This window comes from Notolepis coatsorum (assembly GCF_963971535.1).
Source record: "Notolepis coatsorum genome assembly, chromosome: 9".
Lineage (NCBI taxonomy): Eukaryota > Metazoa > Chordata > Actinopteri > Aulopiformes > Paralepididae > Notolepis > Notolepis coatsorum.
Window position 1 is genome coordinate 49,122,370 of NC_140173.1, and position 15,964 is coordinate 49,138,333.

The 15,964-nt window shown below is 48.2% G+C and overlaps 1 protein-coding gene across 1 annotated transcript in view; it reads left to right on the forward strand.

Moving 5' to 3' along the window:
* Positions 1 to 15,964, forward strand: part of dennd10 (DENN domain containing 10) — a 68,946-nt gene that overhangs the window by 42,830 nt on the left and 10,152 nt on the right. Inside the window, exon 7 of the mRNA XM_084321584.1 lies at positions 13,689 to 13,789. Within this exon, the coding sequence (XP_084177710.1) occupies positions 13,689 to 13,789 (101 nt within the window). The remainder of the gene's footprint in view (positions 1 to 13,688; positions 13,790 to 15,964) is intronic.

Here is a 15,964-nt window from a genome sequence, read left to right on the forward strand (position 1 = left end):
TTCAGTGAGCTTTTCTTTAAATTGCAAGTTAAAATCCCCATTTTTCAGCAGTGTAGAGTTAAAGAGCCACCTAGGGGCACGGGACGTTATTTTACTGAGTGAAACCTTAAGTAGGATACCTTTGTGGTCTGAAAGTGCTATGGGTAATAAGTCAACATCAAAGCTATCAAAGAGCCGTGGGGAAGAAAAAACATAATCAATCCTGGAAAAAGTCGTATGTCTCGATGAGAAGAAGGACTAATCTCTCGCGGATGGGTTGAGCGATCGCCACATATCGATTACCCCTGTGTCCTTAGACCAGGCACGTAGGGCCGCGGTAGCTTGCTTCTGATCAGGGGTTTCAGCGTTACTGGACCTATCAATCAATGGATCCCAAACCGCATTAAAATCAGCTCCTACTATTAATGAGTAATCGGGTAGTTTCAGCATTGCTGCAGTGAGGACAGCATAAAAATGTGCGTCATACACATTAGGGGCGTAAGCCGAAATCAGCGCAATTTTCCGGTTGGAACATTCTATTTTAGCAATAGTAATTCGACCTTCTGCATCGGACCACACATCTAACAGTTTAATGTTCAATTTTCGCTTCGCTATTATGGCTACCCCTTCGGGACCTGGTGTCAAAAGAAGAATAACTTATGTTATGGTAAAATTTATTTGCCAGTCTTGCGTTATCCGCCAATAAAAGGTGTGTTTCACTCAGTAATGCAAGATCCACTTCCTTCCTTTTTAGCCACGTTAGTACACTTGTGCGTTTATGTGGTATATTGAGACCCCCTGTATTCCAGATCAGTATGTTCAAACTAGCCATAGTCTAAGAAGGCTGCAGTATGACTGAATGTAATTCGTTTGGAGTAGAGTACCATAGCAGTTATATAACCATTTGTTAAGGACAGGTCCTATTGAGATCAGAGTGTGAGAACAAACATAAAACAGAGCGATTCAAATTGAAAGAAAAACATAAAACCACACAATCCCCCATTCCCACCCCCCTCCAAAATACTTGTCCGGTATCGATCAGCTGGTCAAACCTGACAGAGCACAGCAACCACAGCAACAATATGTATCTTAACCATACTAATAACTTGTAAGGTATATTGTAACAAATCAGAAAAATAGAACCCATTTCACTCAACTGAGAGGAGAATTCAATACAACGCCATATGTGCAGTTTAAAGTGCCGGCGATAACAGGAGTCATAAAAACACAATTCGTCTAATATGAACTATAGCAGACAATATAAGGTCAATGCGTTAAAGAGCGCCGGTCGTCCACATTATACTTGAAAAAATTAAGTCAGTGTGCAACCGTAGCTAAAGAGTCACAGTAAACACGTGGCGAGGTAGTGTTAGCTAAGAGAGCTGGTTAGCCGGCATGTCTTGAGCATAGCTTAATTAGGCTAAGGCCTGTTAGCCCGATTCACGTAGATAGCTCCGCCAAGAGGGATCCTTCCCTCTCGACCGGCCGATACGTTAGCATATAGCTCTTTCGAGTGAAAGTTATGAAGTACAGTCCATCGAAATACAAACTTGAAAAAAGATAGTTTGCATAACAGTCAATGCGAAGTTCAGTAGCGAAGTTCAATGCTCAGACAATAAAAAGACTAGTGCGTCAAAAAGCACAAGTCGTCTGAATTATATTCGAAAATAGTCAATGTACATACATACCCATTTCTGGAGATATATAGCGTAGATAATACCATGCATGTTACCGTTCTGTTGAATCAAAAGGCAGTGTTAGGCAAGTGGAATGAAATGGTTAGTTGAAAGAGCCCGATAGCCAGCATAGCTTGCGCTAAGCTAAACAAGGCCCGAAGCCCTGCTACTCCCCGGTGCTCGTCGTCTGCCCCGCCAGGGGCGGCACACCATCCTCGGACGGGGTGGACGTCGCCATGACACGTCTGAGGTAGGGGTGGACGGTATAAACGGTATACGATAAACGGTATGAATTTGCTCTACGGTATGGATTTTGACTATACCTTGTAACCGGTAGAGCAGCTATAAAATAGCAATGACGTCATGTAACCACAGCGTGACTATTTCACTCGCATTTGCCCCTAAAAATAGATAGAATTAGTCATAGATAATAGATATGTGCGAACTGGAAAAAGTTATTTAGGACACGCAATTGTCATTTCATAATAAACCCATATCACGCGCGGCGGACAGCAAGTTTCAATTTCAGTTCCTGGCATTTTTAACCAGTGGAAAAAGGTAAGAGAGATTTCCCTATCGTTTTTCTTATATGAATTATTCAACCTACGTTAATAAAACATACCTGGTGATCAACTACAGTTTGCTGTGAACATTATGATATGTGTGTAGTGTTCTGATAACGACTATTGGTGAAGCGATGTCTAAATTAATTTGGGTTAGGCAGCGGGAGCTGGATGCTGGATTTGCGAGAAGCATGCAACTGCAGAGCTGCAGAGCTGCAGAGCTGACAGCTGTGCCCGCACAGTGCAATATTCCAATTCAGCCATTGGCAATTCAGCCGTTGGGTGGGTGGCGCTGTTGAGCGGGCCTGTGACCGGACCTGAAAGCGCCGCTGGCTCTGCAGTTGCATATTAGTTTATCGCTTCGTTGGGAGCAGCACGGAGTCTCGAGGGACTTATTTTATTTGGAATATAATGACTGTATGTATACGCAAAAGTAGCCTAGTTTTAAGTTAAAATATTATAAATCTACATGCCTTGAGGATGTTATTCTTTATATAGCCTGCCTATCAATCGTTTTAAGCTCAATAAACTCTGACCGGAATTTCCCCCATTTGTCCGGCAGATTGAAATCTTGCAGGACACGGAGACCGGCAAAAAAAAATCTAACGGAAACCCTGATACCGTGATCTATACAGTTACCGTCTATGCTTCAAATTATACCGTGATATACATTTTAGACCATACCGTCCACCCCTAGTCTGAGGAACCGCTCCGCTTCGGACGCCATTGTGAATAGGTGGTTGACGGACACAACTCTGCGGCCCTCCTTGATTTTCAGAGTCGCAGGGTAAATTAGGAATGCTTCTATGCCCCTCTCACGAGCAATCCCCATGGCTTTCGAGAAGGCCCTGCGGTGCCTGGCGGTATGGTCGCTGAAGTCGGCGGCGAATCTCAGTGTATAGTTGCCCATTTTTGGGGGGTGTTTTCTTGCTTCTCGTAAAATAGCCTGTCTTGTAGGGAACCGCAGGCAGCAAAAGATAAAAGTGCGTGAATGTCCGGCTTTATCTGTGGGGCCATTTTTTTTTTTTTATCCACTTTTTCTCCCATTTTCAATTTTTCTCCCATCCCAATTTCGTATCATCCAATTCAACCCTCCCCCGTCACGAATGCTGTTTCTTGCCTCCCACAAGCCGGCTGCAATGTGGACTAAGTCATACATAGCACAAGTCCCCTCCGGTACTTGAGGTAACAGCAGTCGCATCTTTTCACCTGCACAGCGCGATCTCTCAGTGGCGAGGAGTAACGCGTGGGAGGCTCACGCTGCCCCCGACACATCCTGATTCTACTGCGCAGGCGCACCAACCGACCTGTAGGAGTCGCTGTCCACAACGCCCGATCCCCACCCATCAGTTTCCCACCCCCTAATACGGCCAATGTGTATTAGTACGGACGACCAGCTAAACTGAAAGCAATGTGGAGCGCTGGGTTCGAACAGGCGAACCCAGCGTCTCCAGAATTCGTGGCGAGCGCCTTGCCCACTACGCCACATAGCCGCCCAGCCGTGGGGCCATTTCTAAAAATTCTATGCGCCCGCTCAATCTCCGGTGTTTTAATGGACGGAAACCATTGAGGAATCATCTTTTCTAGGTCTTCTTCGATGTCCTCGGGCAAACTATAAACTCTAATATTACACCTCCTGTTCCGGTCCTCCAGTTCTGCTATCTTATTTTCGTAATAATGGAATTTTTCCTCAACCTCCGACAGTTCAGCGCAGTTGGTTTCAGTCATGATTGCCACCTCTGCCATCCTTTCCTCCACTCTGGTCATCCGCGTGGTCGCGCTAGCTAGCTCCTCCTGGAGCGAATCCAGTCTGCTGGTTAGCAAGAGCATGCTAGAGTCGAGCTCAGCGCGGAATAGAGTTCTGATAAAGTCACCATCCACTTCATTCAATGTCCCCTTCTTATTCGATAATTGATTCGCCATCACTGTGGAGCAATATATGAATGTATGTTGTGAAATTAACGTCGTAATTGATATATATGTGGAGTGGTCACTGAGCTCGGAAAAATCACGCCGCCATCCGACCTGATCGTAAACCGGAAGTCTCCTTTTTACATATCTTTAGATACTATATCTGTACATATCCCTTACACCCTATGACTACTACCATAGTGTCTTTATACCTGTATCACTGTACATATTAATACTACAATGCTGTACATGCATCTAATTAGCACTATACTCAGTAGTACTAATTTCAATATTTTATACAAAGTTTAATCACCTGTACATTATATATTACTTGTAACTGAGGGGTACAATTCCCTGACTGTATTGATAAGTATGGTATCATTAAACCACTACCGCTTTATGTACTTTAATTACTGGCCATACAGTACACAATATATGAATATGATGAACACTTCCCACAATGAAATCGGTTCCAGTCAAAGGTATTAATCAAGTATTTAATGGAGCAAAAGGTACATAGGATACTTTACATTATTCTTTGAATGCACTTGTAAGGCAAAGGAATATGCGTAGGCAAATCAATAACGAATGTCCATTCTCTGGTTACGCAGGAGGTAATTATACAACCTGAATCTTAGGGAATTATATCTATGGTGCACTAGTAATATAGCGGAAGATACTGGAAGGGGTTCCCACTGGTTGTAAGCCAGCAGGGGGGGTAGAAGATCTGTCGGTAGTAGGACGTCTGGTCAACGATGACTAGGGAGACTTCAGGTACAGAAGCCGGTGCAGTAGCCTCTTGATCCACAGACGAATACAGCTTGGTTCTCTTGTAGACTGTAGCTCCACAGGGAAGAAAGCTAGTCGGCCTCAGGCTCTCTGGGCCCGACTCGACTCCTCTCGGGGTAAATCCAACACGTGCAGGCGTCGGCGATTATCCGCTCCATAAATCATAGGACCAAAGCAAATATATTCCAGCCGCAAAGGGCTATGTAGTCGTCGGGTAGATTAATCCAGTGTACATATCCATACGGCTCTCGTCTAGGTCTCCTCGGGTGAAAGCGCCATGCGGTCGGCCCAGCCTGAATAAGAACTCTAGCTAATACGAGAAAGCGTTGGAGATGCTGGTCACTGTCGAATTCTAACCGCACGATACACTATACACAAATAGACTATTAAAGACTTAATAGAAATATGTCGCACTCGACGGTATAGCGCCAAACTCTGACAATTCAGTTATTAATTCGCACGCGGTCTCGATGCTCTATTCTGTGGCCAAACAGGCCATACTTCACCGCACGTTGTATCGTGGGTGAGGCTTCAACTTATCGGTAACATGCTAAGGAAGGTACGGAGGTAAGGGGCTTCTACATTCACCTGCGTCGTATTTATACGCACGGTGAACAAAACTAGTTCCACTCTCATTTCTGTCGCGTATCCCTGGGCAAGGGCGGGCATGTCCAGACACATCTTGACGGTGACTTTGAACCTGGCTCCGGAGGCCGGTCCCTGGCGCCGGTGGACCGCTGTCCAATAGGAGAATGAACTATTATGGTCTGGGCTAAAGGGATATTCCGTGTATATGTACAAGGAATATACAGGGGATATCAAACGATATACAAATACTATGCAATATATATCAATAAATAAATATATATATTCGGTTTAATCTGATCCTTCGTAACAGCCGCCCCCTAATTAGTCCCACCTAATTAGCTAAGCAGAGACAGATTAACCGCACTGTCCACTACTCAATGTCTGCTGTGAGGGGTCTGTCAGTTCACAAAGTCATGGGGTCATGGTCGTCATCGATGGTATCGGGGAGCCTTGGCAGTTCTATTAGCCTCGCCACGGGTCGGGTGTAGGTCCGCCCTTGGACGAGCACTTCGGCTGCTCGGACCTTTCCGTCGGCACCGGTGATCACTTTGCTTACGCGGCCAGCCGGCCACATAGCTCGGGGTAGTGACTGGTTGATAATCATGACGACTGTTCCTTCTGTCAAATTGTCTCTCTCTTTCACCCATTTCTGGCGGGACTGTAGAGACGGTAGGTAGTGGAGTAGGAAGCTGTTCCAAAACTTGTCAGCCAGTACTTGACTGTACCTCCACATTCTTCGGCCGTTCGCTTCTTCAGGCCTGTACATTGTCTGTGGTAGCGCAGGGTCCAGCCGCCCCATCAAGAGTGTGTTGGGGGTGACTGGGTCGACATCTGCTACATCACTTGAGACGTAACCGAGGGGCTTTGAGTTCAATACTCCCTCGATCTCCGTGAGGACTGTCATTAAGACTTCTTCCGCCACGGTCTGGGCCCCAAGCACGGCGTACAGGGCTGTCTTTATTGAACGTACTTCTCGTTCCCAAGTTCCACCGAAGTGAGGTGCGTTCGGGGGATTAAACTGGAAGTCAATCTGGTATGGAGCGAGGTGGGTCTTAAGTTCTGGGCCCATAGCTTGGAAGCTCTCTCTCAGCTCTCTTTCTCCGCCTTTGAAGTTTGTCCCGTGATCAGACAACAATATAGACGGTTTACCTTTCCGCGATGTGAATCTTCGGAAGGCCATAAGGAATGAGTCTGTGCTCATGGTTGGAAGGAGTTCTATATGCATCGCTCGGGTGGTCATGCATTTGAATACAATACCCCACCGCTTCTCGGTGCCTCTTCCTTTCTTTATATACAGCGGGCCGAAACAGTCCATACCGGTGGAGTGAAAAGGCTTGTCGCCGAGTCGGAGGCGACAGGGAGGTAGGTCAGCCATCCGGGGTATACTGGGCTGCGCTCGCCACTTACGACAGTCTAGACAGGTTCGCTGGAAGCGCCGCACTGCTTCTCTCCCTTGCAGTATCCAATAACGACGTCTGATCTCCGCGAAGACTCTCTCTGCCCCGGCGTGATGCACATCCTCGTCGTATTTCTTTATGATCAGCTCTGTGACCTTGTGTCGGCTGTTTAAGACTATCGGGTACTTGACGTCATCCGGTAAGTCTGGAGCTCTCCGCAGACGACCACCCACTCTGATGAGACCATGGGCGTCGCTCTCGGGGGCTAGGTGGAGCAGTCTGCTGTCTGATGGGACGGGCTTTGCTCCCTGTAGACAGTCTAGCTCATTGGGGAACGAGTCTCTCTGGGCTCGTTGTAGTAGAAGAAGTTCTGCTTCTTCGTAGTCAGCTGCTGTAATGTCAGTAGTGAGCTGAACCTCTGGGTGGTGCCACAGGAATGTCTTTAGCTGCGCACTTTCTAGGGTGAGGCAATCGTCTATGTCGGGGTCTGTGGAGACGAGTGTGTTCAATCCACAGAACATAGATTTCTTGTTTTCTGCCTCCTCTTTACTCGCTTCCCGTGGGGTGGGTGTAGGCCACTCTTCTTCCGGGAGCTTGAGGAACTCTGGCCCGTCACTGTATAGGTTGTGATGGGTGAGGTCATCCAGGGACATTCCCCGGGTGATGACGTCAGCTGGGTTGTGTTTTGTGTCCACATACCTCCAGCTTGCTACTTCTGTTAAATCTTGAATCTCTGTGACTCTGACTCCCACGAAGACCTTGTATCTGCACGAATCAGACCGGATCCATGTGAGTACTGTCGTGGAGTCTGACCACAAGATTGTTCTTTGCACCGGAATGGTGAGTTCACGTTGGATTAACGTGGCGAGTTGCGCTCCTGCTAGGGCTGCGCAGAGCTCTAGACGCGGGATAGATTGTTGCTTTCGTGGGGCTATTCTTGAGCGAGCCAGGATGAAGGCAGTATGTATTTCTCCTCCCTCCTCTCGGGCACGCAAGTAGGCCACCGAACCGTAGGCTACTTCGGAGGCGTCGCTGAAGACGTGCAGGTCCATCTTGCACGTCTCCGGCCTCACTGTGGGTGGGAAGTAGCTGCGGCGTATGTTAACACCTGGGAGTGAACTGAGTTCCGTCTCCCACTCTCTCCATGTGGATGCAAGGTGTTCGGGTATGGGGTCGTCCCAGCCCTGGTCCTTGTCCCATAACGCTCTTACAATCATCTTTGCCCTGGTGGTGTAAGGTAGAATACATCCCAACGGGTCATATTGTCTGGCGAGTGTTCTGTATACACTCCGTCTGGTGGTCGGTAGTGCAGTCGACCTTCCCTGCTCCTTGGTCAGGGGTGTGTGTTTATAATGGAGCGAGTCTGTTTTGAAGCGCCAGACTAGTCCTAATGTCATTTCTTGGGCTTCTCCTGGGATGGTCGCCATCCAGGTCTCGCTGCTTGCTGCCTTGTCCTCGGGGGAGAGGCTGCGCAATACTTGCGGGTCGCTGCTGGCCCACTGCCTGAGATCAAAGCCGCCTTTGATCAGGGAGGCGCGGAGCTTGAGTAGAAGGGCCTCGGCTTCTTCTGGCTTCGAGACGCTTTGCAGACAGTTGTCCACGTAGAAACTATTTTCTACACTTTTTCGGACCTCTTCATCAGCTGCTGGGTCCTCTGCGACGTGTTTTTGCAGTGCAAACGTAGCACAGCATGGGCTGCATGTGGTTCCGAAAGGGAGGACTTCCCATTGATAGATGGCTGGTTGCTCATCCCCGATCCTCTCTCTCCATAGGAACCGCAGCAGGGGCTTGTCCTCTGGGTTGAGGCTGCGCAATACTGGGGGGTCGCTGTTGGCCCGCTGCCGGAGATCAAAGCCGTCTTTGATCAGGGAGGCGCGGAGCAGCGCACGACGTCGCCAGTCAATTTTCTTTATGTGTCCCGCTGTGATTCGCTTGTTAATCTCAGCGCGGTACACAGTCTCTTGAGCGGGGTCTCTGGCTAGGCGCCGCTCTGTGTTCAATAGATACCGCTCCGTCGCTTCTTTTGGGGCGTGGAAGGTAGGCATACCCTCTCGCCTCAGGAGTGGAGTTGCGTATCTCATCACTCCGTTGACTTTGACTCTCTTTGTCCCTTGCTCGAGGAGTGCTATGGCGTAAATGTCTTCCTTGGAACGAATGTCTTTCTTTTCGTTCTTAAAGGGCATTGTCTCTAGTGTCCATAGCCTCTCGACGTGCTGTAGGAGGGTGGTGTCTTCTTCTGTCACTCTGGAGTGGAGGCAGCTAGTGGCTGCTGTTCGGTTAAGAGACTTAGCGAGGGGGCCTTGTAATGTCCATCCTAGGCGGGTCTCGACTGCTGCAGGACAGCCTCTGGGCCCTGTGTGGACCCGGTCTATCGGGACTATGAGGTCTGCATGGTCGGAGCCTATCAGCAGGGTCGGGGTGGCACCGTCTATGAGCGGGATAGGTAGTTGACGCAGGTGCACATATTTATCCATCAGCTTGGCGATGGGGTAGGTGTACTGCGACAGGCCTATTTCTTGGCTGGTGAAAGCATTAGTAATCCTATACCGTCTCTCTGGCTGCCCGCTTGCTGCGATAGTGAAGGAGACATTCTCGCCCTTTATCGTCTTTAGATCTCTTCTTATTGTCCGAATCGTCATCTGGTTTTCGCTCCCCCGCAGCCCCAGCTGGGCCGCAGCGGATGCGAGGAGAAGGGTCTTCTCTGACCCGTCGTCAAGGACGGCGTAAGTGTCCATGACCTTGTCTTGGTAACTCAGGGTTACGCGGACCACCTTTAAGAGCACTCGGGCGCCCCCGCTGCTGGCGGGGTCAATGTACATAACACTTGCCTTTGTGCTGCTTGAGGGTGTGGGCTTTCTTCTGTTACTGTCGTGTAGGACATCTAGGTGGGCTCCGTCACACCGGCTACACCTCTTCTTTAAGCGGCAGTCGGCTGCCATGTGACTGCGCGCACATCGGTAACAGCGTCGGTTGGACTTTATCCATTGACCCACCTCGTCGGCGGTCATCTTCTTGAATGTGTCACATTGTGACAACCAGTGTTCTTTCTCGCAGTACGGGCACACCATCTTCCACTTCTCTTTCATCGAGGGGGTACTGTGGTTCTTGCTGCTCGGTACTGGTTCTGATTGGTGCATGACGGTCACCAATCTTCGGCCATCGTTGGCTCTCCTAGGTCCCTCTCTGGAGCTTGGGGTGCTCCGCATGAACGTATCCAACCGTAGGCTGTTGACTTCTCTCGCTAGGAAGTCGGCTAGGTCTAGGAGGGATGGCTCGGGACCGTTAGGATCACGGTGGTCTCTTTGCCGCCTGAAGCGCTCTTGTCGGGCGGGCGGAAGCTTCTCTAAAATCCTCTCGACATTAGAGTTTGCGTACAGTTCGTGCATACCCTTTTCTCTTTGCGCCCCCAGCATCCCTACCAGGGATTGTACCTTGATAGACAGGTCATCTAGTGAGCGATTGTCTGTTGCTGGGGGTAGGCGGTCAATATGCCTTATCTCTTGTATTACGTAATCCCATATACGTCCATATCTTTGGTCGAGTGCTGCTAGAGCCGCTGTGTATGGGGTAGTAGAGGTGGCATAGGCCAGCGCTATATTGTGCGCTCGGGGCACCTTGAGGTGCTTCAGTAGGATAGCATACTTGTACGGTTCGTCAGCTACATCGGACATCATTGTCTCTAAGCACATTCGTAGCTCGGTGTACTGTGCTCTATTCTCGTGGGTGAAGTCCGGAAACGTCGGTGTGCCAATGTATGATGCCATGGATGGCTGGCACATCGGTGAGCGTTGGAAGAGAGGCCTCCTAGGCGAGTCTCCTCTTACGCCTCTTGGTGGGCTGGTACCTGCTGGGTACCATGGCCCGCGTATCCAGGTGCTATTCCTCGGGGCTGGTCGTGCGTCAAGCTCACCCGTGAATTGAGTCGGGGGTCTGTAGCGCAGAGCCGCGGGGGTAGAGCCTGGGCTGTACTGGACCTCCTGGTCCTGTGGAGTTCTGTGCTGCTGTCGGGCTTGACTCTCCTCCTCTCCCTCTTCTTCTTGCTCTGGCAGGTCCTCTAGATCCTGTAGTCGTCTATTTAGCCTCTCCGCGGTGTAGACCGTTTCTTCCTTGTAGCTGGTCCTCGCGTGGACCGGTCGGGGAAGGAGTTCGGAGGGGGGTATAGGCTCTCTCTGGTGGTCGGGCTCAGGGTCGCTTGATCGGGTAGGGGAGGGTGCCCTTGACCCGTGTCTTGACGAGGCCCTGGAACCCCGTGCGGAGGGAGGGGGTGTCGCCCTGGCGATCAGCTGCTCCATTATCTGCACTTGTAATCGGTCGCGCTCGGCTTCGCGCTTGGTGAGAGCGATGTCGCGCTCTGCTTCGCGCTTGGTGAGAGCGATGTCGCGCTCCGCTTCTCTTTGGGCACCGGCAGCGGCGCGCTGGGCTTCGGCGGCGGCGCGCTCTGCTTCGGCCCGGTCTCTTACCATATTCTCTTCCGCTTGAAGGCGTCTAATCTCTAGACGTATACGATCTTCGTCGCTCCGTTGCTGCGCTTGAATGCGTTCTCTTTCCATGGAAGAATGTTCGCGCTCGCTAAGCATCTGTGCTTGGAGTCGATCGCGCTCTGCTTGGAGTCGATCGCGCTCTGTAGAGGCTGCTAGGCTGGCGAGGAATGCCTGTGCCAGCATCTTGTCCGCCCCGCTGGGGGAAGACGCTGGTCGAGGTGATCCGCTCCCGGCAGTACTCGTTGGAGATCTGCTCTCCTGTGGCGAGTCCTGGAGATCCATCTCCGGGGTCTCTTCTTCTTGTAGCGGGTAGAGTTCCATCCCTGGAGAGCCGTCTTTATCCTGGAGCTCTCCGGGGACTACTTCTTCGGTCTTGGCGGGGGGTAAAGTCGTGTCCGGTCCCTCCTGGTCCCTACCGTGAGCTTGGTCAGTTACATTAGAACCCACTAGGGCCTCTATTGGCGGGGTAACCTGGGCGATAGGGTCGGACATAATTTTACTATCTACTTTTTCCGCGTTTACCGTCTGTAGAAGGCTAGGTAGTATACTGGTAACGTAATCCTCTAAGTACTGAGGTGTCTGCCGTCTACGCTGCGGGCGATCTACTTTAGGAGAACCGTTTTGTGGAGTGTTCATCATAGGCCATGTCAATATTAATACCACTATATTAATATTACACTAGTTACCCTCCGGCTCGAAGGACCAATTGTAACTGAGGGGTACAATTCCCTGACTGTATTGATAAGTATGGTATCATTAAACCACTACCGCTTTATGTACTTTAATTACTGGCCATACAGTACACAATATATGAATATGATGAACACTTCCCACAATGAAATCGGTTCCAGTCAAAGGTATTAATCAAGTATTTAATGGAGCAAAAGGTACATAGGATACTTTACATTATTCTTTGAATGCACTTGTAAGGCAAAGGAATATGCGTAGGCAAATCAATAACGAATGTCCATTCTCTGGTTACGCAGGAGGTAATTATACAACCTGAATCTTAGGGAATTATATCTATGGTGCACTAGTAATATAGCGGAAGATACTGGAAGGGGTTCCCACTGGTTGTAAGCCAGCAGGGGGGGTAGAAGATCTGTCGGTAGTAGGACGTCTGGTCAACGATGACTAGGGAGACTTCAGGTACAGAAGCCGGTGCAGTAGCCTCTTGATCCACAGACGAATACAGCTTGGTTCTCTTGTAGACTGTAGCTCCACAGGGAAGAAAGCTAGTCGGCCTCAGGCTCTCTGGGCCCGACTCGACTTGACTCCTCTCGGGGTAAATCCAACACGTGCAGGCGTCGGCGATTATCCGCTCCATAAATCATAGGACCAAAGCAAATATATTCCAGCCGCAAAGGGCTATGTAGTCGTCGGGTAGATTAATCCAGTGTACATATCCATACGGCTCTCGTCTAGGTCTCCTCGGGTGAAAGCGCCATGCGGTCGGCCCAGCCTGAATAAGAACTCTAGCTAATACGAGAAAGCGTTGGAGATGCTGGTCACTGTCGAATTCTAACCGCACGATACACTATACACAAATAGACTATTAAAGACTTAATAGAAATATGTCGCACTCGACGGTATAGCGCCAAACTCTGACAATTCAGTTATTAATTCGCACGCGGTCTCGATGCTCTATTCTGAGGCCAAACAGGCCATACTTCACCGCACGTTGTATCGTGGGTGAGGCTTCAACTTATCGGTAACATGCTAAGGAAGGTACGGAGGTAAGGGGCTTCTACATTCACCTGCGCCGTATTTATACGCACGGTGAACAAAACTAGTTCCACTCTCATTTCTGTCGCGTATCCCTGGGCAAGGGCGGGCATGTCCAGACACATCTTGACGGTGACTTTGAACCTGGCTCCGGAGGCCGGTCCCTGGCGCCGGTGGACCGCTGTCCAATAGGAGAATGAACTATTATGGTCTGGGCTAAAGGGATATTCCGTGTATATGTACAAGGAATATACAGGGGATATCAAACGATATACAAATACTATGCAATATATATCAATAAATAAATATATATATTCGGTTTAATCTGATCCTTCGTAACATTACTATTGCACTTTACTGCCAAACTTCTTTTCGTTGTACTTTACTTGTGCTGTATAATGACAATAAATATGAATCTAAGCTAATCTAATCGAACTAGCCTCTAGCTGACGGAGGCTTAGCCAGTTGTGTCTGATTGCAGAGACAAGACATTTAATTATTTTTTTAAACGACATCATATCCCTACAGGCATGCTGTACTTTGTCGTTTTGGTCATTTATTTCGGTGTTCCCCCCCCAGAGTTCTACCAGCTCTGACGTGGCACAGAAAAGACTGGTCCATCCTGCACCCCTACGTGCACCTGACCGTCACCGAGCTGGAGGACCTGAAGAAATGCCCCGGTGAGGCAGCGTGCTGGTTACATCTGAATGAATGAATGAAGTTTATTTTTCGGTCTTGTTTACAGACGAATCAAACACACCCGTGTGGACTTACAAAAGGAAAAGAAAAAAGAAAAAAAAATCACAAATGTACAAATGTACATACCGTAATTCCTCTAATATTGACCCGGGCTTGTATTTGCTTAAACTGTAGCGGGTACCAGGCTTTTATTAGGAGGAGGCATGTATAAGAGAGAGGCCTATATTTCAAATTTTCAAACGGATCATAATGAATAAATCAACATTTTGTGTCAGTTTGAACCCAGTCAAATGTACTGGGTTCATTTATTGAAACCAAGTACTGTATGAAATAGTAAACAGTGCAATTACAGGTGGTCACTGGTCATTTCAACGTTTTCAAAGTGAAATCAAGTAACTAGCTCAGTATGCAGCTCAGTATATTAGTAACCCGGCTTGTATTAGGAGGTCGGCTTATAATTCTCCACTTGCACAACCTGAAAGTAGGCACTTCCGGCTGACTTCCGGTTGCGAATGGTACTTCCTGTCCCATCCAAATACATTGATTTTAGCTACTTTTCTCCCCTTATTTAAACAACTTTGTCGTCACACAGAGTCAATGAAACGTTTGTATTATTATAGTATAGAATGTATTTAATAAGCAAACGTTTGTCAGCAGGGTTTTTGGGCTGTATTTCATGTAAAAACGTTCACTGTTAGTTTACTTGCTCACGCTAATTAAGGCTAATGCTGGCTAACAGAAGCTAGTGCAAGAAACGACGCCGCAAAGTATTGTTTATAGTGCATTTCTTGCCACCTTATAGCATTTGTACATTTGTATGACAGTCTATAATGCTCCCGTGAGGTTTTTCCGGACGTTTTGGTAATGATTTTCACTATAAAATCATATTTCTAAATGACAGGAAGTTGATAAACTGGCCGGAATAGCTTTGAGCTAACGATCTTTGCCGATGCATTCCATTCTAAACGTAACGTTAGTTGTTCAAAACATTACCCGTCTATATAATTTGTTCCTCAACGTTATATAGACGGGTCATGTTTTGTAAACTAACGTTATGTTTAGAATGGAATGAATACATGGGTCGGGAAAGATAGTTAGCTCAAAGCTAATCCGGAAGGGCAGCTAACAGTAGCTACTGTCTGTAACTGTGATAGCATTTTCTGTTTGCAGTCCAATGTTCACCTGTAGTAACTTCCTAGCTTTAACTCCTACTCTGCGTTGTGATTTAAACCTTACAAAGCTTCTTAGAAGAACTACTCTTTCCAAATGCAGATAACCAATGTTTAATCTGGTTTCTGCTTACCCTGAGAGAGCACACGGCGCGGCCGTTGAAATGAAGCGAAGTCGGAGCAGTTTGAAAAAGGATCAGTTTTTTAATGAAAAAAGGATTTCAATCAGATTACAAATCAAATATTTGAAAGAATGGTGCAATGAATTCTACCGGGAGCAGTCGCTATGCCGAAGGTCAGTAGAATTCAGTTCTAAACGTTCAATATCTAAAAAGCTTGTAGCTGCTCGTGCTTCAAGGATGTTCTTGCTGCGTTCCGTCTCTCTGCTGCAGGGCCCTCAATATCTAGTGGAGAAAAAGGGTGTGTTTGTTGCTTCCTGGGTCTGTGGGTTGTTTCTGTGTCTCTCCTGGCGAGGAGTTTTGGCTATACCCAATTTAGGCTCCGCCTCTAATTTTACGGCAAGCGGGCGTTTCCAAAACTCGCCTCGAGCGTTTCTATTGGAGAACACTTATTCTCAGCTCTCATTGGCTGACTCACTACCATGACGTTTTGAACTAATTTAGGTCACGGAGTGGCCAAATGGTCTTCTCTTTGATCAACTGCTGCTTTGTTTTAGCAGAGACAATCTGGCGTCTCTCAAGGCAGTTTCTTTGTATTCAATTTGTTTGGACCATTTGCCTAGGGCCCTGGGTTGTAAAATCACCCATGTTTATTGACTTTCCCAGGAAGATCAGACGAGACACTATCTCTCACTCAATCAGCATCTGCCTGCTTCAACACCCCTTTTAGGAAGTCTTGAGCCAAGCAGCTACGTTTTCAAATCAGCGATGCGTCTCGTTTCTTTTGTTTATAGAGGTAGAGGAGCAAGGGAAAATAGTGAATGTATTTTACCTGTTGGTGTTTTTGGCATTCTACCACAGTTCCCCG